Here is a 25,819-nt window from a genome sequence, read left to right as displayed (position 1 = left end):
TAGAGCGCTTGCCTTGCATGCACAAGGCCCTGGGTTTGATCCCCAGCACCACAAAAAAAAAATTAAAAAGGGATAGGGGTGTAGCTCAATAAATAAATAAAATAGGGTGCAGGTAAGGAGATGTTCAAAGAGGAAGAAATTAGCTGGTCAAGGGAAGGAAACCTAGTAGAGTAAGAAGTCAGAGAAAAGTGTCCCTAACAGTTACAGGGGCAAAGCCTGGTTGAAGGGTGCCTGGCTGAGGGAGGAACCATAGGCTTTCAAAAAGAACCCAGGCCAGGGAAGGACACTGAGTAGGAAAGGAGATCTAGCTGGAAAACAAGCAGAATCTGGAGAAAAGGCCGTAGGCTGGTAAGGAGCCTGGGGATAGGGCTGTACAAAGTGTTTAAAGGGAGCAGAGGCTTGAGAGGGTAGAGCAATCTGAGGAAGGGAGACTGGCAGAGACAGTGGGTGGAGCTGACCTTGGGAGTGGTGAGAAGATCCTGGCAGGGAAATTTTGCCTAACTGGAGAAAGAGGCTAGGCTAGGAAAGGGAAGCTGGTGTGGGAGAGGTTTGAATGCTAAGAGCAACAAAAGACTGGAGATGGGTTAATAGAGCAGGCTGGGAGAGAGGGCCTAACTGGTAGGAAGGGCCTGCTAGGGAAGGGATCAGCCAGGCTCTAAAGATCCTGACTGAGGGAGGTCCCACATGGTTTAGGAAGGGGCATAGCTGAGGAGGGAGGTACAGGATATGGGTGGGATACCTGACTGGGCAAGGGAACACAGGCTAAGAAAGGAAAATTATGTGGGGCCAAGGACCCCACCTGGAGACAGGGATATGTGGGTGAAGGGGACCTCACCAGAGTAGAGCCATGGCTTGGTAGAGTTCCTGCATGATTGAGGTCGTAGTTGCCAAAGAGGGTCCTACCTGTTCTCAAGAGTCACATGCCAGGAGGGATACCAGGCTGGGTAGGGTGTTCATGTAGGGTTGCTACAGGAGTAGGTACTGGCTGAGAAATGTGGCCTGGCAAGGGAAGGGGGTAAAGGTGTGTATAAGAAAAGCCTGCCTGTCAGGGGACAGGGACCTGGCTGGGGATGAGGACTTAGCTGTGAAGAAGGCACTGCCTGGATAATATGGGCCTTACTACAGGGGTGGTGCTAGTGCTGCCCAAGTAATTCTAACAGAAGTCATCAAAGACAGTAAAGTTCAATTTTATATGATTGCCCCTTAATACAAGAGAAATAAGTGTTCCTATCTTAGAAACCATGAAGATTTTACTGGAATTGTCCCAACTTCCCTGACTGAGTCTGTCTTTAGCAGGAGGAAGAGGTGTTAACTTAGACCAGATCATAACCATGCCCAGGGCACAAATCAAGAGGGAATCTTCACTGTGGGATCTGGAAGGATGAGGGATTGAGGAGTTTGCAGTCTTTCATTCTGTAACAGTGACTACAGTCACTGAAGACAGCAACTTGTATGTGCGATTTCATGTATGAAAGAGGTGGGGAACTATTCTCAAAAGGGATCCTCTTCCAGAAATAACTTTCACTCATTACTGTTTTTTTAAAAAAAATATTTTTAGTTGTTGATGAACGTTTATTTTTAAAATATATTTATTTATGGTACTGAGAATCAAACCCAATGCCTCACGTATGCTGGGCAAACTACAACCCTAGCCCCATCATTAATGTTTTTCTTTTACTCATTTGTTGTTTGTTTTTTCATGTACCAGGGATTGAACCTAGGGGGCGCTTTACCATTGAGCTACATACCCAGCCCTTTTTTTAAATTTATTTATTTATTTTGTTTTGGGACAGGGCCTCACTAAGTTGCTTAGAGCCTCACTAAATTGCTGAGGCTGGCTTTGAACTTGTGATTCTTCTGCCTCAGCCTCCTGAGTCACTGGGATTACAGGCATGCTTGCCAGCCTAGCTCTTTTACTCATTATCATACTTTATCCCTTATTGCCAGAGCAACAAAATAAGGTGCTTCCTGTATGTAGATGTAGGCTCTGGAGTCAGACATCTATCTGGGTTTCAAGCTCAGCTCATCCACCCACTTCCTAGCATTGTGATCTTGAATAAGACACAACCTGCACTTCAGTTTCCTTGTTGATAATATGGAGCAATTATTATTTGTCTTTGCTGTATCTCTTGAGGATGTTAGCATTGAATGAAAATGCACACAAAATGTCTAATAAGTGCCCAATGAATTTTAACTACCATTAACCTCCATATAGGAGTCCAAGAACATGACAATATCAGCTCTGATAACAGTCACTCCTTGATTTTTGTCTGTTGACTTTTGGGGCCACCTGGCCTCTTCCTGGAGGTCTTGCATTGCAGGCAGAATCTCTCCTAGGCCTGTCTGTGCCAGCTACTGTCACCAGAACTTCTACTAGGGCTCATCAATGTGCCCTGTTAAGGACAGGGTGGCATGCATACAGGGACTCTGAAGGCCAGAGTATCTTTTCTTCCAGGATTTTTCTACACAAACATAATCAACTCACACATTTTAACAAGATTAGTACCATTCTACCATTCTATTGAAATTGCTTTTTAAAAAAAACTTAACACATTATCATCATTTCCCTGTGTCCTTAAACAGTCTTCAATATGATGATTTTAATGCCTGCATTATAGCCTATGAATGTGCCATAATTTATTTATCCAATTCTATTGTTGGACATTTAGATTGCTTTCAATTTCTCACTACTATAAATATGCCACTGTAATATCCTTGTAGTGACTCTTTGTCTGTATTTTCTGATGATTTCCTTTTGATAAGATTTCTAGAATTGATCTAGGTCAAAAGGAGAGGCTTTTAATAATACTGGAAATTGCCCTCCAGAAATGTTGAATCAATCTTTTTTCCTATGTAGTTGCTAACATTGAAAATTATCATCTCTGGGGCTGGGGATGTGGCTCAAGCGGTAGCGCGCTCGCCTGGCATGCGTGCGGCCCGGGTTCCATCCTCAGCACCACATACCAACAAAGATGTTGTGTCCGCCGAGAACTAAAAAAAAAAAAAAAAAAAAAAAAAAATTAAAAAAACTGTCTCTCTCTCTCTCTCTCTCTCTCTCTCTCTCTCTCTCTCTCCCCCCTCCTCTCTCACTCTCTTTAAAAAAAAATTAAAAAAAAAGAAAATTATCATCTCTGCTAATTTCTAGGTGGAAAAAAATATTAGTTGACCCTTCATCAATTACTAATGAGATTGAATATCCCTGTATGCATTTATTGGCATTTTCATTTGATTCATACAGAAACAAATATTTCTTAATTTATTGCTTGTTCCTAAAATTTTCCTTAATTTTCTATGGTATATGTCTTGGGGATTTTTTTTTTAAAGTGAGAGTGAGAGAGGAGAGAGAGAGAGAGAGAGAGAGAGAATTTTTAATTTTTATTTCTTAGTTCTCGGCGGACACAACATCTTTGTTGGTATGTGGTGCTGAGGATCGAACCCGGGCCGCACGCATGCCAGGCGAGCGCGCTACCGCCTGAGCCACATCCCCAGCCCTGTCTTGGGGATTTATAATAGGTCCTTCCATATGAATGAATCTGGTCACTTGTCATTTGGATATTTTAAAAAATAGTTTTTCAAAAAAATAGTTTTTTCCATACATGTTAGCCTTACATATTTTTAAATATGTAACCATTATTTTTTATTTATTTGTTTTTTATGTGATGCTGAGGATCAAACCCAGTGCCTCACACAAGTGAGGCAAGCACTCTACCACTGAGCCACAACCCCAGCCCAGCTTTTCAATTTTGTTCTTATCATCTTACATATGCTGAAGTTTAAAATTGTGATGGAATCTATTAACCCTTTTCTTTATGATTTATGAAATGTCCAGCTTAGAAATGTCTTCCCCAACTTGAGACTGGATCAGTACTTGTGTATACTTTATGTCAAGTATTTATTTTGTTTTTGGTTTTTTTTGGGGGGGGGGGGTTGATTTTTTTTTTTTTTTTTTTTTTTTTTTTGTACCAGAGATTGAACCCCAGGGGCATGTAATCACTGAGAAACCTCCTCAGCCTGTTTTTTTATTTTTTATTTAGAGATCAGTTTTCACAAATTTTCTTAGGGCCTCACTATGTTGCTGAGGCAGGTTTTGAACTTGAGATCCTCCCTCAGCCTCTGGAACCACTGGGATTACAGGCATGCACCACTGCACCCAGCTCAAGTTTTTAAATACTTTCTCTTTAACATATCCATCTTGAGTATAAGCTAAGGGTATAAATTTATTTTCCCAAATTATGATAGGTAACGAGTTACCAACATTATTTATTGAATAATCCACCCTTTCACTATTGATTTGAAGTGCTACCTTCCACGTATATTACGTTTTTATGAGAGAGTGAATCTTTTTGGATCATTCATACAGAATGGCTCTATTTCTCTGATCTTAGCTGTCCCTTCATTCATTCATTCATTCATTCCATATTTACTGAAGAGAAAAATGATAAACAATAGCTTAGAAAGATAAAAATCCAATCTCTGCTCATTGTCTAATGAAGATGGCAGATCATCTAATGAAATAGATAACAACATGACCAATGTGTGATGGAAGGAAGCACAGAAAAAGGACGTACCTCCTCAGACTTGTGTCAGGGAGGCTTGGCAAGGAGCTCAGAGAGAGTGTAGGCAGGAAGGAGAATAAACACAGGGTGTCTTCCTGTTCATTCTAGCTGAAGAGTAGAGGTGAAAGACTTGTGCAGAAAAGCCTGGAGAGGGGAGCAGGTGAGGTCTCCCAGCTTAAATAAAAATCGTTTTACTCATAATAGTACAGATTAAATAAATAGGAATTAAATGAGATACCATTTTTCATCAGACAGATTGGTAAAGAAGTGAAGTGAATAATATGCTGCGTTGATAGGGGAATGCAGAAATAGGCATGCTCAAATATTACTGATGGTCAATAAAGACTCTTTGGAGGGTAATCTGGCAATAGCTATCAAATTTAAAGTACATAAACTACTATCATTTGTGTTTTTATAGATATAAACAGTTTCTCATGAATAGGATAGATATTGAAAATTAGAATTGATTGCTTTTGACAAAAGGAAGCAGGTTGCTGGGGGGAAAATGGTAGGCAGCTTTCCCCTGTATAATCTCCTGAAATTCTCATATCTTGAATCATATGAATGAATACATAAATACATTTAAACTTCCCCTACAAAATAAAATGCATATAGCTATTGCTGTACTATACTACAGATAATACATATTATAAAACATTATTTCAAGGATGTTTATCATAGCATTGCTTATTAAAGTAAAAATCTAGATATAACCTAAAAACCTTCAATAAAGAATAACTAAATAAATCTTAATCATATTTGGTAATACCAAATTATTACCTCTAGGGAGAAGGGTGGAAATGAGTGGGTGAAAGGAGAAAGACAATGAGACTTCACTTGTGTGTGTGTGTGTGTGTGTGTGTGTGTGTATGCGCGCGCGCTCGCAAACCCGGCATCTGGCACATGCTAGGCAAGGGCTCTACTATTGAGCCACATCCCCAGCCCCAGCTTTCACTTTTCTACACTATATAGTTTAATTTTTTTATTGTGGTGAAATATACATGACAAATTTTACCACATTTAAATATTGTTTTTACTTTTGATTGGATTATAGTCTGTTGCTTTCCTTCTGATGTTTTTTAATTTTTTTTAGTTGTAGATGGACAAAATACTTTTATTTTATTTATTTTTATGTGGGCTAAGGATTGAACTCAGTGCCTTAACACATGCTAGGCAAGCACTCTACCACTGAGCCACAACCCCAGCCCTACTTCTGATGTGTTTTGATATAGACAGCAGCCTCTTGAAGAAAACCTCCATTTTCACTGTGGGACTGCTTGTCCTCAGCGTCTATAGGAGAAATCACCCCCTTTTTGGGGGGTATTGTGACTTGAATTCAGGGGCACTTAACCAATGAACCACTCCCCATCCCTTCTTATTTTATTTTTTTAATTTTGGGAAGAGTCTCACTAAGTTGCTTATGGCTTTGCTAAGTTCCTGAGGCTGGTTTTGAACCCATGATCTTCCTGCCTCAAACTCTGGAGTTGCTTGTATTACAGGCATGTGCCGCTGTGCTCAGCCCACCTATAGTTTCTAAAATCAGCATTAGGAATTCACAATAGCTAAATATGGAACCAGCCTAGTTGCCCATCAACAGATGAATGGATAAAGAAAGTGTAGTATATATACACATGGAATTTTACTCAGTCATAAAGAGAAATGAAATGATGGCATTTGCTGGTAAATGGATGGAACTGGAGATTCTTGGCTAAGTGAAATAAGCCAATCCCCAAAACCTAAAGGCCAAATGTTCTCTCTGATATATGAATGCTAACGCATAATAAGGGGCAGTTAGGGAAGAATAGAAGTACTTTAGATTAGACAAAGAGGAATGAATGGAGGAGGAATGGGAATAGGAATGATAATATAATGAATCAGACATTACTTTCCTTTGCGCATATATGATTACATGACCAATGTAATTCTATGTCATTTACAACCAGAGAAAATGATAAGTTATACTCCACATATGTATATTATATCAAAATACATTCTACTGTTATATATAACTAATAAGAACAAAAAAAACTAAAAAAAAAATGGAAGTCTCCTCTCTTTGTAAGTGAAGTTACGGCCCCTGAGATGGTGCAAATGGAGAAGCTGCCAGGGTTCCCTTTTTAACCTTGCTGCTTGGAAGCTCCAGGACAGGTGGCAATGTGGCCATTCTTTCTGCATATTAACTGCTTTTAAGTGTACAGTCCAATGCCATTAAGTCCATTCACATTATGTGCAACCATCACTACCATCCATCTCCCAAACTTTCTCATGTTCCCAAATTGAAATTCTCTGTCCTTTTTGTAGTTGTGTAGCCTGTTTCCTAGCCTGATCTTGAATCCTGGGTTCAAGTGATCTTATACTTCAGTCCCATGTATAACTAGTTCCCCAATTGTCCCTTTCCCCAGCTCCTGGCAATCAACATTCCACTTTGTTTCAGTGAATTTGACTACTGTAGGTACTTCTTACAGATTGAACTATACAGTATTTGTCCTTTTGTGTCTGTGTTAAATTAAGCCCAATGTTCTGAGGGTTTATCTGTATTGTAGTGTAGGAGAAAGAGGGATCCCCTCTAACCTCCTTAGTACTTATGTGAACTATCTGATTGGAACTAGTAACCAAATTAATACAATGCTGATTAGCAAGAGAGAAACATACAATTAAATTTACATGTACATAGGGATCTTCAAAAGAGACTGAGATCTGAAGAAAAGACCAAAGCAAGAGCTTTTATGCTTTTTAAACAAAGAACACTAAATTTGTGAAGGAATGAAAGGACAAAAGGATCTCTGGACTACGGTAAATTCTAAGAATGTCACTAAGTGATGTAAAAACTACTTGAAGAAAACTGTTACCAGAATGAGTTTATATTTTTCTGGTTCATTACAGCTATAATTACAAGACTGGTGATTAAGGCTATTTTCCCACATTTGGGAGAGGACACTCCTTCCAAAAGGAGTCTTTATGCCGTAGCGCGCTCGCCTGGCATGCGTGCGGCCCAGGTTCGATCCTCAGCACCACATACAAACAAAGATGTTGTGTCCGCTGAAAACTAAATATTAAAAAAATTCTCGGGCTGGGGATGTGGCTCAAGCGGTAGCGCGCTTGCCTGGCATGCGTGCGGCCCGGGTTCGATCCTCAGCACCACATACCAACAAAGATGTTGTGTCCGCCGAGAACTAAGAAAAAATAAATAAATATTAAAATTCTCTCTCTCTCTGTCCCCCTCTCTCTCTCACTCTCTCTTTAAAAAAAAATTCTCTCTCTCTCTCTCTCTCTCTCTCTCTCTCTCTCTCTCTTAAAAAAAGAATAACAAATGCTAGCAAGGAGCAAAAGAAACTCTCATAGGTGGAAAAGGTAATTAGTAAACTATGGAGAACAGTATGGAGTTTCCTCAAAAACCTAAATATAGGACTACTGTGTGATCCAGCTATCCTAATTCTCAGCACATCCAAAGGAAATAAAAGCAGTATAACAAAGAGACACCTGCATACTCATGTTTATTGTGGTACTATGCACAATAGCTAAGACATGAAATCAGGCTACGTACACATCAACAGAAGAACTGATAAAAAGTATACAAAAAGAGTCTTTATGGCTTGGTCCCTGTGGAAAAATACAAGCCTGATGGTCCTTCCTGCAGTTGTATTCCTTGAGTGATTTAAGCTTGAAATAACCAATATTCCAATTTAGCATTTTGGTTTGGTACTGGGGATTGAACCCAGGGGTACTTTACCACTGAGCTACATCCCCAATCCTTTTTATTTTTTTGAGACAAGGTCTCACTAAGTTACTAAGGCTGGCCTAGATATTATAATCCTCTTGTCTCAGCCTCCTCAGTCACTGGGATTATAGACATGTGCCACCATGTTTAGCCAGTTCAGCATATTTTGAGATGGTACAACCTTAACTCTTTGGGTAGCACATATCAAAATTTCCTTCTTTTTTAAGGCTGAATAGTATTTTATTGTGTGTTTATGCCACATTTTTTAATTCATTACATTGTTGAATTTTTAACAAATTATATATTATCTAAAAATAGGGTAAAAATCTTAAAAATTGAGACATTTTTCTTTTTGCTCTAAAATATTTAAATAGCATAGAATTATCTGCTCCTAAAAGTTGAAATAATCCATTCACTTGTGAAAATGGGCCTGGGCCTTTTAGAGATGAGACTTTTGACAGGCAAAATTCTTGAAAGAAAATCTATGAAGTGAAAAAACAATCATAATCCATATAAAAGAGATAGGGACAAAAATTGGAGAACAACAAATCAGGAGGGAAAGAGTAAAGGTGACAATTTTCTCATCTCCTAGAGGGTAAATCAGAGATAACATTTTGCTATTGAAGTTGAAATATTGAGAATTACAGGCTTCTGCATGGTGCTTAACATCATAAAAATTTCCACTAGCAAAACTAAAAACAGATCGCCTATTCCCCCATTAGAAGTTAATTTTTTTAAAGAATAGAAAAGAAAACCCAGCCCTTGGAGCAAAAGATAGAACACCAAGGTAACAAAATGGATTATAGGCCTTGTGTGAGGGAGAGGGATTTAGGATGCACATTTTTCTCTAGAAGTTTTCATTTTTAGTTTGTTTTAAATTATTTTACATATGGAAATAATGAGGTTGTGGACTATACCTACTTTCAGATGGTGTTGAACCCATGACACAAAGGAAAGACCAACGACTCCAATTTTAAATCAAATTAAAACAAGCTTATATTGTGGACATGGGAGAGCTAGCTGGCCAGGAGCTGTCTCGCCCAAAACCAGACTAGAGAACAGCAGCCCAGCTCTCCAGGAAAAAGGTTTTATAGCACAAAAAGTTACAAAGTGGGGTGTCTTGGGAACTTACAGCTAACAGGATTCTGGAAAGCATAATACAAAGGCAGATAGCAGGTTAATGATCTACATGGCTTAACATTTCAAGGTATGGAGTAAATTGAGATTCCAACAACAGAAGTTATGAGGGGTTGCTAAGGTTTTAGGGAGGGTTGTTATCTGGTCAAGGAAAGCCAGGCATGGGTGAGTTGAGAGCATGGGCAGGAATTCCAAACAAGATTAGCCCTCCAACTTCCTGGACTCACTCAAAATTGGCCTCCTTGATCTGACCTGACTAGATTTACCTATATATACTGTCTATCTAATTCTGGCTTCATTCCCCCCTTCTAATTTTAGCAACATTTTACTGCTGTAAGGAAAAGTGGTGATGATGCTCTGGCTGCTTTGGAGCTGAGAGGGGGCAATGTGAGATGAGGCAAGCAGTTTGTGGTTCCCTTTTAGAAGTCAGGTTGGATCGAAGTCTGGTTGGGAAAGAACAGGTTGTAAACTCATCTAGGAATGGGTGCTTCTATGAGAGAGAAACAACAATGACAATAACAACAAAAAAACAACACATGAGTACTGAATAAACATTGCAACATCTGGAACATGTCAATGAATATCATGAAGATGATAGAAGTCAATAGTCTTTCAGGAGATATGAGGGCTGAAAAGCTATCCCCATAATAGGGCCTTTATTTGGGAATGTAAATCTTTAACATCCTCAAAGTTATCAGGAATGTAAACACAACTTTAACTTTTAATGTCACAGAAGCCCATCCCCATAAGATATAGTTAAGCTACTTTATGTCATCTGATCTTGTAAAATTTTATTACTGATATGACCTCTGTATCTAGTAGAGATCCCTTTATTCCTGTTACTTCAGGCTAGATAATCATGTTAGCAAATAGCAATCTTACCTGTGTAGGTTAGAAAGATCTATAGGCCTTAAATTGACAAAAACTTTTGACTTGGCAGTTTCACTTGATCATTATTAGGCATTTCTTCCTAAGAGTCTTTCTTTTGTAGCCTCCAGTCTTACTTCTTTTGGAGGCTAACAAAAGGTATATATCTTAAGTTACATTTAACTATTATTATTTATCTTTTTTAATATTTATTTTTTAGTTGTAGTTGGACACAATACCTTTATTTTATTTATTTATATGTGGTGCTGAGGATCAAACCCAGAGCCTTGCACATGCTAGGTGAGTGCTTTACCACTGAGCCATAGCCCCAGCCCCTATTATTTATCTTTTAAAAGTCCAGGAATGGCTGTGTTTGGGCTTTAACTGATTTTGCTAGGTGTCTAAGATGAAGCAGGTCAAACTGACTTTTGCTTCTATCTATTGTTAATAGTCAGCTGAGTTCCCATGGGAGTCACTTTTGGGGGAACTTGAAAGCAGCTTCTTAGCTCTGCTAGTGCCATTTGAACTAGAATGGTTCCAGGTCTTGCTGACTATGTGGCTTCCCTTGGAAGCATCAGGGATATCTCCTTTCTCCAATGACCTTCCTCTTTATAACAAGTACACTGATTGGCTTTCCAGTTCTCCAGTGGTCTCATTAATCTCCCTAATTGGGAGGTTATATGGCCCAGAGTTGCAGAGCTCTTTAGAGAACTTCCCTGTTCCATGGGTTCAGACTGACTTGGAGGGCAAGAACCAAATATTGGGTGGGGGGGGGACACTTTTAATTTAACTTTAATTTTTAAGTCTTGATCTTAAACATCCAGCAAGTCAGTCTCACTAATAAGAATACTGGGCTTTAATGTCTATAACCTTACAGTCATTTACCCTTTTCTATTAATTGGGGTCTATACTATCCTATCTGTACTATAGGTTGTGGCTTATTATCTTAAATTAACCCAGGTTGTGTGTTCTTGAAGCAATACCTCTGTAAAACATTAACAGGCAACATTTAGACAGTTTATAAGGAAAACACAAAATAAAATCAATAAGTAAAAACATATTTAGTTTGTGTAATAACTATCTTGAATTTTGGCTGAGTTATATATTATATGCCCTGTTTGAGATCCTTGTAATCTTAACAACAAAAATCAATACTTTGAACACAACTTTAAATGAACTGAAGTCTGGTCTACTTTGGAGTCATTCTGACCCGTAGTAAGGTGGGAGGCAGAGATTTATCTCAGGTAAGGCTGGGCTTTTTATAAATCTTAGGTAAAGTGTTCTAGTTTAAAATCGATCTTTGTTTTTTAAATAAAATTTTACAAAGTTTACATATATTGTTGCTTGAGTTCACATGAATATTAGCTAACATAATGTGATACTACATTTAAAACACGAATTAAAGAAAGGCTGAGAGCTTTTAATGTTTTGTGGAAAAGTGGCAAAATACTTTTGTGTTTTACAATATTAATGTTTATATAGATTAGGCTCCCATTAACTTAAAAATACATTTAAATTGAGCTGGTGTTTGGCTCAGTGGTAGAGCACTCAACTCACCCATGCAAGACCATGGGTTTGATCCTCAGCGCCACATAAAAATAAATAAGTGAAATAAAGGTAATGTGTCCAACCACAATTAAAGAATAAATATTTTTTAAAAATACATTTAAATTGTACCCCAGTGTAAAAAGTAACATAAAACTTTATATCTTATTGACAACAGGTCCAGTTATAGAACATTAAATGATATAAATAAATCTCTAACAAAGTTTGTCATCCTTATAAGCCCAAAATTATCATACAATTTTATAGTTTGGAGAACACCAGCTTGATATAATGTTCTTTTAAATCTTCTACCTTAAAGGCTTATATACCTGGAAGATAAGTACACATTTAATATACAAAGAAGAGTAATAGTACCACAATTACATTGATGTTTTTATATTAATCAAGTTTAGATCTTAAAGAAATAACATATAACAATATTTCAAATAACAGTTGTTGTTTAACCACAATTGTATAATTCTTAATTCCTTCAAGATTTCTTGCTCAAAAAAAAATACAAAATAAACACAAATTATGGGTAAATTAATGTTTTAAGAAATCATTGTCCTTTTTACATATAGATTATTTGGTTTCTATCAGTACATTAACATTTGACTTTAGGGAAAAAAATCTTAAATAGCTTTGACTGATTGTTTCACATATACATATAACCAACTTATACAGACCTTCTTTATCACTTACTTAAACCCTCTTATTTACTTCATCACACAGAGACTTTCTAATCCAGAAACGCTTTCTTTTTCTTTTATTAAATATGTTTTCCATACCTAGAACCTTCTAATTCGTCCTTCCCATCTGTTAACCCCCTTTTTTATTCACATTTTTAAATAATCCTTGTGAATTTCTGAATTTAGATAAATTATTTCATTTTAATAAAAAGAAATACTTTGTTATTTATAGTACTCTTAATTGGAACAGTTGAAACTTTTGGGCCTTTTTACATAGAAATCTTCTATAACCTTTGTATTATAGAATTACATCTGTCTACTATTTCATGAAAACACAATGTTCAAGTATAAGGAATTATGCCTGTTGGAACTTTAAATTCTTATTAACCTTTTTTCAGTGATGACAAAGCAACTTTAACTCCTTTTGTTTTCCATTTACCAATTTATGAAAACATCAATAATGTTACCCAATGGAATTCAAGGAGTAAAGAGTACTTGATGCTATATTTAACAGCATGTTTTTAATATTTATTTTTTTAATTGTAATTGGACACAATACCTTTATTTTATTTATGTATTTATTTTTATGTGGTGCTGAGGATCAAACCCAGGGCCTCACATGTGCAAGGCGAGTGCTCTACTGCTGAGCCACATCCCCAGCCCCTATTTAACAGCATTTTAACCTTGTAAATTAATCAGATGTGTAACAAACACATTTATGAGTAATCCCATGTAAGATCTACTAAGATATCAGATAAATGTATTTAACAGTATTAACCATTTCTTCCTTGTTGAAGAAAAGTCCTAGAAACAATGAATATTAGACATTTTATAGACATCAACACTTTATTAGTTCTTTGACCACCTAGAGAGACTTGTAAGTTAAGTTTAATTTTAAACACATCTTTACTTTCATCTGTTTACCCAATTTAAATTGAACTGTTTTAAATCATGTGAATTAAAGGTATTTGGATTCATTTTTTAAATTTATGAGTGCTCATTTTTATATGCCAACCTTAATATCATGTAGATGACATATGGACACACACACACACCATACACTTATGGACAGACAACACAATACACAGTGTGCACACATACAAAAGTAAAGGCCTTGTAGCTTTTCACAGGTGAATCTCCATTGCAATATCACAGATGTTTAAAAACTCCATAGTTGAATAAAAATTCGGATTGATCAGAAAAAAACATTAACCTAGGTGCATAGAATGGAAATCATGAGCTCAAAAATATGGAATTTAAGAAAAAACAAGAGTCCTAGAAAAATGACCAGCCTGTAATTACTAAAATACCATACAATTTGTTTTTTGGTTTAGTCTAATATAAGTTCAGGTAAAAGACACTTTTACTTTTTTTTTTCTGGTGCTCAGATCTGTCTCTTACTGAGTTTGTCTGCTTCTTCCATTTGCAATTCAATTTAAGTCCTGGTTGAGGTCTGGAAGGAGCTGGAAAAAAACTGCTGTTCTGAGCAGAAACCTCATGCCTAAGGCGTTTTAACCCTTTTTTTATTTGGTAATCAGACAGGTTTGGATAAAAATTATGATACCTTAGTTTTTGAGAACAAAGCAATGTTAAGCTCATTAATGAGACAAGCCGCTGGCTGTTGAGCAGATCCATATCCTTGTCTGACCATTTCTAGGGTTATTCTTCCTCTCTCAGTGATAAACAGGTTAAATCTTGCTCCAAAGCCTGTTCATAACTCAGGGGGAGTAAACCTTTTGGTAACAGGCTTTTCAGATATTTCTAGGAGGTCTAAGGTAAGAGGTGAGAACAGAAAATCTGGTACTTACATTCAAGAGAAAATTGACCTCTTGGCTCCCTAAGGAGAAGCAGGAACAGCATACCTGGGGCATTTGAGGCTAAAGTTGGGCTAAGTAATAGCATAACATCTTTCAAGGTAAGGTCAAACATCTGGCAAAAGTTCTGAAATATCTCAATATAAAAATAGATTGAGTACATCTGAGCACAGAAACAGTAATGGGAGTTTTAAACTGGCTTATGAAGGCTAACTGTGCGAACAAAGGGAACCTGGATGTTTTCTTACTAATTATCCCATGTCTTTCTTTTAGTTCTGCAATCTGAATTGCTAGTGTTTCTGATCAGCAAAGGAAGGGAAGTGTCCAGGAGGGAATCAATGCAGGGGGAGAAGGGAATCCTCCTGAGAGTCCTGCTATGTTCTCACATTAGATTAGAGGCAGCACCTTTTGTATCCAACTTATTTTTTGGCCATTAAGACTCCTTATTAATTATTTTACCTCTGACAAACCAACTTTCAACTGTAAGATTGTATAATAGTTCAGAAAACCATTCAAAGACCGGATTGTTACAGTAAAGCATCATCTTTTTAGACACATTTACATCTCTAAGTGGCCCATTCAGCCAAAATCATTCCCAAGAAACAATTTATAAGGTCAACACACTATCGCCCATGTCTTAAAGGGCCATAAACAGATACAAACAAAAAAATGCAGTGACAGACACAGAGGATCTCCAAACTATGGCTGACAGACAGGAACCTTTAAAACAGACCAGCTAAGGGAAAAATCTCCCCAAGTTCCCAACTCCCACTTAACCGTAGCTCTTACACCAGTGGTGCCACAGATGTCCCCACAAGGGAAACAGATGCTCCCACAAAGGGGAACCAGAAGTGTAAAATCAAGGGTCTTGGTGTGGCGACTTTACTGTATTCAGTTTCCTTTTTCTCAAAGTAGACAAAGATGGAACAATCCTTACAGTGCAGAGAAGGAAAGCAGGAGTTCCCCAAAGCAAAAGGGGCTTTGTGCAGCTGCTGGGAGTCCCTCAGTCCCTCCCTTTACTTACAAGAATAGCTCCTCTGGTTTGGTTCAATCCCAGGCACACTCACCTGTCTCCTAACTTTCCAGTAGTCATCTCTCAAAAAGTTTGCTTAGAGTGCCAGGCCTGCCCAAGAAAGTGGAGTGGGGCTGCTCCGGGATCCCAACTGGGTTGCCAAAATGTGCAGCCAAAAGTTCAGTCCCTGTCCTCAAAGCTAATTAATGCCAATTTAATAATGAGGACATGGTTTTGAGAAAAAGGAAAAAGAAGGTTTATTGATTTGCTAGCAAAGGAGTAAAATAGGGGACCCCAGTCCCAAAGTCTGTGACTCTCTCAATCAGGAGGGACAAGGGATTTTAAATGAATTTTTCAAGAGTTACATTCCAGTAGGGGTTCCCAGGGCACCCTGATGGCATGTTAGGATTCACTTGTTAATTTGGGAGATGTTCATTTCCCAGATCCCCAGCAGGCATCTCCCTCCTGCAGTGGGTGTGCTCAAGAGCAGCCAATTAGGGGAAGAAAAGATAACACTGTCTCCCAAATCCTGCTAGGGAGGGAGAGAGGGGAGAAGAGAGAAAAAAAAAACACTTTTAAAAAAATAAATCTTAGAGCAATGAGGGGTACATTTAGAAGGTGAAGAGATCACCGTTACAATTCTATCTCACAGAAAGTTCAAAATCCTGCTTAATGAAGGGGGGTAAAGTTTGTCAAAGTTCCTTAAAACACAAGTCAAAGGAGCGTCAGGATTACTTGCCTTATTACCCATTTGTTGTTGTTCAGTTATCTTAAGTTTATACCAGAGAAGAGACACAACAAGAAGGCAAATATATATATATTTGCCAAAACCAAGGGAGCAGTGCAACATCTTGCTAATGCTCCAGACAAGAGTGTGTATTTGCCTTGTCAGATACCTCACTGTCCCCAAAAGAAATGCCTCATGAAACCTTTACCACAGGACAGTGCGACATTTTGCTACTGTCCCAGACAGTTGTCATGTGTTTCACCAGACACCTCACTGTCCCCAGAAGAGATCTCTCTTAAACCCAATACTAGATGTTGTGGGGGCTCCATTTACCTATGGAAGCCTCCTCCACTGGATGCTTGCTAGTTGTTTTAGTGTGGCAGTTCACTCAAGCAATCCCATGAACTAAAGGCATGCCTAGGGGCCTTGGAATGTCTCAAGGTGAGAACCCCCTGGGGCAGCACTCCACTCGGAGTCCCAGAGCAAAGGTCTGGCTTCAGAATTTTGGTGGTCTGAATCTCACAGGGGCCCCAAATGTTGAACCTGCAACACAAAGACAAGACCACTGACTCCAATTTTAAATTAAAGCAAGCTTATATTGTGTACACAAGAGAGCTAATCTGGCTCACCCAAAGCCAGGCTAGAGAACAGCATCCCAGCTCTCCAGGAAAAAGGTTTTATAGCACAAAAAGTTACAAAGGGGAGTGTCTTGGGAACTTTCAACTAACAGGATTCTGGCAAGCATAATACAAAGGCAGATAGCAGGTTAATGATCTACATGGCTTAACATTTCAAGGTAGGGAGTAAATTGAGATTCCAACATCAGAATTTATGAGGGGCTAACTAAGGTTTTAGGGAGGGTTGTTATCTGGTCAAGGAAAGCCAGGCATGGGTGAGTTTAGAGCATGGGCAGGAATTCCAAATAAAATTAGCCCTCAGAGTATGGTCAGGCCAAATAGATATCTTAGATATCTTAGTAAAACAGAAATGAACTTTTTATAACTTTATGACGAGATGGCTCCCAATCTTAGGATAGAATTAGGTTGGGTTCATCAATAGAAAATATATTCCTTTCTCTTTTTGATTCCTTTCCTTTTCAGTGGGTCTTATCCTACAGAAATTATCAAATACACCCTTACCATCAAGTCTCATCTTCACTATAAATGAGAAAAATATATCCCTGAAATATGTTTATCATGCTTGAATTAGTTCTAAAAAAATTGTTAACCACTGGCATAAATTGATCTTTATAGGCTCTCTATCTCTCATTTATGCACACACACATACTCACACTCACACACACTTAAGACCTGTCTAAATGTTATTTCTGATGCCACAATAGCACAAGGTGGAAACAATAGCAAAGCGGTGTTGGTTTGGCATAATGCCGCAGTCTGGCTGCAGCAAAATAACCGGGGGGTGACGAACAATTTGTGTATGTTGATACAGCAGGAGTGGAAGCCGTTTATTGTAGGACAGGAGAGGTATTTATACATTCCACACAGCTTATCTTAATTAACATAAACTAGATACAGCAGTCAACCAATAAGAAATCTCCACACTTAATGGCTCGCTGGCATTACTTCACAAACCACTCCCTCTGGCATTTTGCCAGGCGCCATCCAGACTTGTTTACAGACTCTAACATTTCTCTGGCAAAATGCCAGGCACCATCCTGACTTGTTTACAGACTCTAACAGCATAAGAAAGAATGTGCTGATAATCAGAGATATTCAAAGGTATAAAGGACCATTTCATAAGGAGGTGAGCACTCTGTAATTGGAGGCATGTAAGTCCAGGTTAGACAACCACCACCTCACAAATATGTTTTCAGGACATTCAGACATCTGATGGGAATTTAGAAGCTTCTCAGATAACATGAAAAATTAGAAAACAAAAGAGGTTTCTTTTCCTTAAGGGTTGCTAGAGAGTAAACAGGCAAACATGGGGCATGGAGAAGGGTGGGCTGGGAGTTGATGGAACATTTTAAAAGGTATTCTAGGCCCCTTTGATCCTGTTGAGTCCCTCTTTTTAGAAGTACATAAATGCTTATCCCTCCCCTAGGCCCTGATCAGTCTTGAGATTGAGAACACATTAGTTTTATGGAGATGAAGAAGCCATCTGAAGTGGAGATACCACAACTACTATGTGGATTCTAGTCCTTTTTCCTAGTGCAAAACTGCTACTTCAGCTTGTCCTGAAGAGCTGCTCAAGGGACCTATTCTAATGAACAGCCTAGAATGAAGAGAACTTCTTCTCAAGTGTGTAAATAGTGCTTCTGAAATATTTAAGGGGGCTTGAAAATGGCTTATTCTCTTAAGTATCCTATTCATTTCAACAAAATATATCAAGCATGTCCAATAACAGGTTCAGTTTGCTAGGCAGGGGCCCACAGAAGTGGAGCAAGGAGCCTTCAAATAGTTAAGACCATGATGGTGCTTTCCAAAGAGACCTAGCTTTGGAGGTGAGACCAACATAAATCCAAATGACACAAACCCAAGGCCCACCAGTAAGCTGTGGTCCAGCAAGAAGACGAGGAAATTAAGTGGGAATTCCCTGGGCTAGCTTGGGGCTGGAGGGAGCATGGGGGCATAAGAGGGAATGGGGAGCCTTGAAAGGTCAGTTTAGATGTATGTAGGCAGCACTGAAGGGAAGGGTATTCGAGGCAGAAGGGACCCCAGTAGACAAATGCACAGAAGTGACAGTTTGCATCTATTTCCCTTTACTTCCACAAAAGCCCTCCATTTCCTCTTGGTTACCTTCCTTTGTCACCATTTGGGGGCAAAAGGACTTCACTTCCAAAACCCTCCCCCTTCAGGCCTGCCAATCAGTTCATAGCTTCTCCCTGGTCATGGTGATTGGTTCAAGATGAGCCTGAGGCCTGGGACAGTCCAATCAGAGCAGAACCAGAATTAGATGAGTGCATGTATTTTGTTGCCTTTTTGAATCTGGGGGCCACCTTGCTGAAGCTGTTGGGGACAGGCTTCAATTACTGAGGAGGGCTCTGTTGTAGCCATCATGGGAAGTCACCAAATCAAATCAGCACCCAGGATGAAGTTATTATAACCTTCCTGAAATTGATGTTGAGATGAGAGAATCTTAATCAGAATTTTATTTGAAAACAAAAGGGGGGAGAGGAACCAACAGCTTGGGTGTGGGCTGGTATCCTGGGACTGTGGTTTGCAGGGTCCACCATGGAGCCAAAGCAGATGCTGGAAGGACAGACGCAGGTTGCAGAAAACCCTCACTCTGAGTATGATCTGATCGACAATGTTGAGAGGATAGTAGAAAATGAGAAGATAAATGCAGAAAAGTCATCAAAACAGAAGGTGGATTTACAGTCTTTGCCAACTCATGCCTACCTGGATCAGATGGTGGTGCCTATCTTATTACAGGGACTTGCTGTGCTTGCAAAGGAAAGACCACCAAATCCCACTGAATTTCTAGCATCCTATCTTTTAAAAAACAAGGCACAATTTGAAGATCAAAACTGACTTATTGGGAAGAACAGAAAAATATGGTTGCTACTGTAGATTTTACAGGATTAAGAGATAGCTTTAATTGCCATGATTTTTCCCCTTTTTGGAAGTATAAGAATCTTCAGGACAACAGAATTTATTTCCAGAGTTATGGAAGGGAACATATTTCCCTTATTTTGATTTAATCACCATACTTATTTAATGAGTGTATTCTGTGCAATCTTTTCTCAGATTGTCTTTAAGTTTGATTGAAAAATAACCTTCAAAATAAACTGTCATAATGCCATTATTTTAAAGTAAAAGAAAAAAAGGGGGGAAATAAATGGGTAGCAACATATTTTCCCATGTTCTGATTCTGTGTTCCCAAAGTCCCCTTCATCTAGGGTTCTTAGCTGCCTTGAAAACAAGAAGGCATACTCAGTATTTGAACACCCTGCCCCACACTGGAGGTGGCCTCTCTAAAGATTAGTAAGTGAGAATTCTAGGGCCTGTATCAGTCTGAGGTCATTGAATTAGTACTTGTCCATTCCCAAGAATGCAATCATCACAATGAGTACAGGAGTATCCAATTTCTGATTCTAAGGCCAGCCTGTGTATAAAACTGCATGATCTTCCTTTCACATAGGGCCCTGTATCAGTGACCACCTCATACCTGAGATAAAAGATATTGTTATTTCTGCAGCTTGCTCACTTTTTTCTTTTTTGGTACTGAGAATCTAACCCAGAGTCACTTTATCACTGAGCTAGATCTCCAGCCCTTTGTATTTTTTATTTTGAGATAGTCTCTCTCTAAATTGCACAGGACCTTGCTAAGTTGCTGAGGCTGGCCTTGAACTTGCAGTCCTCCTGCTTTGACCTCCCAAGTCACTGGGACTACAGGTATGTGTCACCACACCTGGCTTCTCACCTTTTGAGGAAAACAAATCTCTGTGCTGAGGAAGTAGAATGTTACTCTGCAGACAATAGGATCCATTAGTTTGTCAAAATGAATGAGATATCACAGCTATTCTTTCGGAATGATGAATCTAATGGCATTTGGTGAAAAGAATGGATTGCAAGGAGAGGCTAGAGGCAAGAAGATAGATTGAGAGGTTCTCTGTTAATCCATGACAGTTGATGCTGATCTGGACTAGGATAGTAGTAGCAGCAGGGAAAGAGAAGAACAAGGTGATGGACACTGGGAGTGGAATTAGCACTTATGTTGGAGAGTAAGGGGTGAAGACAGAATCAGAGGTGATTCCCTGCTTTCTGACTGGAGTAATTAAGGAACTGGTTCTCTGAGATAGACCATTGAAATTCCCTTAAATTGGTCTGGAGCTGTAGCTCAGTGGTAGTGCACTTGCCTAGCATGCTCAGGGCTCTGGGTTAAAGCCCAGCACTGGAAAAAAAATCCATCAAATTATCCATCAAAGAGAGTATACCTGTATGCAACTTTAAATACTAAATTTTTAAAAAATACCTCTGATCTAAACAAAAAAGTGTGTGTGTTGTAAAAGAAAGAAAGTGAACAGACTATCTTAGGAGAAATACACAAGAAACTAATAGGAAATGAACTCAGTGTCTAGGGGACAGGGCGTGAATGCACTGCCTATTCAAAATATAAATGTAGTTTAAAATTTAAATATATATAATTAAAATTAATAAAGTCTTTAACAAGCCAAATGTATGTTGACAGTCACTCAGCAATGCTCAACAGTACCCTTCACCAAATTCAGAAATATCCACTGGATAAATTTTAAGATAGGAGCTTCAGTAGGCCATTGCAGGGAGGGCTCTGGCACTATCTGTGAGTATAAAGTGCTCTGTATCCTTCTTCCTGTAATTCTCCAGTAAAAAAAACTATTTGGTTAGAACTCTGTATTTGTTATATACACATTCCACCCCTTTCAAGGAAAGTATCAGTTCTCAGATAATCAAGTCTAAATCCACATTTTAAAAGTGATAACATTTTTTCCTGAAATCAGACCATGATTGATTTTGAGTTTTACATTATTTTGCAAAGTGGTTTCTGTTTCTAACTTTCTATTGGTATGGAGAACTGAATTCTACCACAATGCTTTGTTTAAAAACAGAAACATTAAACCCTGTTGACACAAAGAAATTATAGCAGAAGCTTTGAAATTCAGTAACTTCTTGTTTTGTTTTGTTTTTGTTGTTCTGTTTCTGTTTTTTACTCTGGGCCGGGTCAGATTTCTAGCTTTGGTATATAGTATCCATGAGGAATATATTTCAAGATCCCCCAGCAGATGCCTAAACCCTATATAATGTTTTCCAATATATGTACATCTATGACAAAATTTAATTTATAAATTAGGCACCCTAAAATATTAACAATAACAAATAATGAATTAGAACAATTATAATAATATAATAAGTTATTTAGAACTTGTGAATTATTTCTGGAATTTTCCATTTAATATTTGCATGTGTTTGTTGACCAGGGGCAACTGAAATCATAAAAAGTGATATTATGGATAAGGGGAGACTATTGTATTCCCCCTTTAAATTTTTTGTTTGTTTGTTTTTTAGTTGTAGATGGATACTTGCCTTTATTTTGTTTATTTGTTTTTATGTGGTTCTGAGGATCAAATCCAGTGCCTCACATGTGCTAGGCAAGCACTGTACCACTGAGTTACAACCCCAGCCGTATATTCCCCTTCTTTTTTTTTTCTTTTTTCTTTTTTTTATTGGTTGTTCAAAACATTACAAAGCTCTTGACATATCATATTTCATACATTAGATTCAAGTGGGTTATGAACTCCCATTTTTACCCCAAATACAGATTGCAGAATCACATCGGTTACACATCCACATTTTTACATAATGCCCTATTAGTAACTGTTGTATTCTGCTACCTTTCCTATCCTCTACTATCCCCCCTCCCCTCCCCTCCCATCTTCTCTCTCTACCCCATCTACTGTAAATCATTTCTCTCCTTGTTTATTTTCCCATTCCCCTCACAACCTCTTATATGAAATTTTGTATAATAATGCTGGTCTCCCTCCATTTCCATGCAATGGATGGCACTAGAGCAGATTATGCTTAGTGAAGCTAGCCAATCCCTAAAAAACAAATACCAAATGTCTTCTTTGAAATAATGAGAGCAACTAAGAACAGAGCAGGGAGGAAGAGCAGGAAGAAAAGATTATATTCCCCTTCTTGATCTTTGAAGATAGAAAGGAACTCTTACAGCTTCATTTAAGTGGAATAAGCTTCATAAGAATAGACACCAGATATTCAAAGAAGCTTTGCCTCTAGTAGAATAGTAGGTGAATTTAATTTCTCCAGATTATCAGCAAGGAACATATAGTACATTTTCTTTTACTCTGTATTTTAATGAAAACAAAAAACAGTGTAAAACATCATAGATACCATAAGAGACTCATTAAAAGATTTTATAGCATTTTCCTGAAAATGAAATACTTTTCTTTCACTAAGAAAAAAAAACATTTAAAATAGCAAACACTTTCTTTTTCTCAAGAGAAAAACAATAATCTTTGATTTGTTCAATAAATAAAGATTTCCTCAAATAGGCTTTCTTTAAACATTAGAATTTTTGACATTTCAGGGATGTAGTATGCTAACTTTATACACAATAGCAAACATGATAAAATGTTAAAATCACCCTTGAAACTGAAAATTAGCCAGGCCTGGTGGCGCAGGCCTGTAGTCCCAGCGATTTGGGAAGCTGAGGCAGGAGGATTGCAAGTTCAAAGCCAGCCTCATTTATGTAGTGAGGTCATAAGCACTTTAGCAAGACCCTAACTCAAAATAAAAAATAAAAATGGCTAGGGATGTGGCTCAGTGGTTAAGCAGCCTGGGGTTCAATCCCTGGTTCAAAAAAGAACCTAAAAATTAATAAAAGTAATAATACAAAAATTAATTTTTTTCATGGCTCAGGAGGCTGAGTAAGAGGATCACAAATTCAAAGCCAGCCTCAACAATTTAGTGAAGCCCTAAGCAATTTAGTGAGATCCTGGCTTAAATTTTTATTAAAAAGGGCTGGGGATGTGATGTAGCTCAGTGATTAAACACCCATGGGCTCAATCCCCAGAACCAAAAAAATTTAAAATTTTCAATGTTTTCCTAAAAAATAGTTTCATATTTTAAAGACTAATTAGAAAAGTGAAAGTACAAAGTAACTTGTAAAACAAGGTAGGCAAGCAAATAGGCAATTTACTATGCAATTGTTATCTTCATCCATTTTAAGGTATTAGATAAAAACTATACATGTTAAAAATAAATTTTTACCAAAGGGACATGACTAAGGGGCTTATGGGGTGAGAGTTGGGGAGAGTTTTCTGGAATACTCATGAAATTTTTATTTCTTGATCTGAGCACTGGTAATAAAGATGCATGGATTTGGGAAAACTCATGGAGGTGGACCATTACAAATTGGGCACTTTTCTGTAGGTGTGTTATATTCAATAAATACTATTAAAAACAAAAAAGGGAGAAGTTGGAGTTGAATGTTACAGAATTTCAGGGTGGTTATGGAGCCTTAAGTTGTTGGATATTATGAACAGTTATAATAATAATGACTACCATATGTATGTCTATTAATTATTATAGTGAACCTTTTGCATATATTAATAAATTTAATCTTCCCTAATCTAATGAGTTATGTACTAGTATAATCCTCATCTTACAGGTAAGGAAGCTGGTATACAGTTTTCGTCAGCTTTTTTGCTGCTGTGACTAAAGGATCCAACCAGAACTATTGCAGAGGAGGAAAAGTTTATTTGAGGGCTCACAGTTTCAGAGGTCTTCGTCCATAAGAGGCTAGCTCCATTCCACCAGGCTTGAGGTGAGGCAGAACATCATGGCAGAAGAGTGTGGCACAGGGAAGCTGCTCACATGAAGATCAGAAAACAGGGAGAGTGAGTTTCTACTCTCCAGATATAAAATATGTGCTCCAAAGCCATGCCCCCAACTTCTACCTCCTCCAGCCACACCCTACCACTTCAATTACCACTCAGTTAATCCCTATCAGGGAATTAATTCACTGATTGGATTAAGACTTTTACAGCCCAATCGTTTCTCCCCTGAACCTTCTTGCATTGTCTCACACATGAGTTCTTAGGGGACACCTTGAACAAGGAAGGTTACTAGTCTTTCAATTAAACTACTCTTTTAAGAAGTTTATAGTTGGGGCTGGGGATGTGGCTCAGGCGGTAGCGCGCTCGCCTGGCATGCGTGCGGCCCGGGTTCGATCCTCAGCACCACATACCAACAAAGATGTTGTGTCCGCCGAGAACTAAAAAATAAATATTAAAAATTCTCTCTCTCTCTCTCTCTCTCTCTCTCTCTCTCTCTCTCTCTCACACACACACACACACACACACTCTCTCTCTCTTTAAAAAAAAAAAAAGAAGTTTATAGTTTATAAAAAGAGATCAGTAATCCATGCAGAAAGCAAGGAGGTTAGTTGGGTGTAGTAACACACACTTGTAATCCCAACGACTAGGGAGGCTGAGGCAGAAGAATTGCAAGTTCAAGGCCAGCCTCAACAACTTGGTGACACCCTGTCTCAAAAAATTAAAAAAAAAATGATAAAGGGAGGGGGGGATTTAAAAAAGGAGTAGGAATGTAGCTCAGTAGTAAAGCACCCCTGTGTTTAATCTTTAAAACTATGAAATAAAAATTTAAAAGAAAAGGCTGGGGATGTAGCTCAGAAGTTGGATGCTCCTAGGTTCAATCCCCAGTACTGCAAAAAAGAAAAAAGAAATCAGTTTGTTTATTTATTGTTCTTCTATTGTGGGCAGAGTGCATTTGTGGTCTGAGAAGAGACACCTGAGAATGAGAAGGAGAAAGAAAGTGAAAGAACTTAGTCCTCTCCAAGGAGACCAGAACAGGATGGTACAGATTTGTCCAAGACAAAGGCACCTTCTAAGATCTGAAGAGAAGTGAGATCTGTGCAGAAGAAAGCAGAGTGAGACCACACTTTTGCTGAGTGATGAGGCGTCCAGGAATGAGTAAAGAAAACTGGAGAAAATCCTCAATGAGGACTGCTCAGTGTTTATCAGTTAAAATGATGGCAGTTGTTAATTTCTGGGTCCCACCTCTCTTGATGTAGAGTCCCTGTGCCTGGATTTTTAACAAACTCTAAAGGTGATTCTGATGACCCCTAACTTTTTTTTTTTTTTTTTGGATTGAACCCAGAGGCACTAAGCCACATCCCCAGCCCTTTTTATTTTGTATTTAGAGATAAGGTCTCACTAAATTGCTTAGAGCCTCACTAAGTAGCTGAGACTGGCTCAGACTCCCAAGCCACT

General features: G+C 38.2%; 1 protein-coding gene across 1 annotated transcript; it reads left to right on the top strand.

The window, feature by feature from the left end:
* The first annotated feature begins 19,206 nt into the window (after positions 1 to 19,206).
* LOC308639772 (protein dpy-30 homolog) lies at positions 19,207 to 19,610 on the top strand. The gene has a single exon (XM_081278115.1). It carries the CDS (start codon positions 19,260 to 19,262, stop codon positions 19,557 to 19,559), a length of 300 nt encoding a protein of 99 aa, XP_081134241.1. The 5' UTR covers positions 19,207 to 19,259; the 3' UTR covers positions 19,560 to 19,610.
* The last annotated feature ends 6,209 nt before the right edge of the window (positions 19,611 to 25,819 follow it).

Source organism: Spermophilus citellus (genome assembly GCF_964194105.1).
Source record: "Spermophilus citellus genome assembly, chromosome: X".
In the NCBI taxonomy this organism is placed as follows: domain Eukaryota; kingdom Metazoa; phylum Chordata; class Mammalia; order Rodentia; family Sciuridae; genus Spermophilus; species Spermophilus citellus.
The sequence above is the reverse complement of the archived record's forward strand: the minus strand, read 5'-3'. Positions and strand labels throughout refer to the sequence as shown.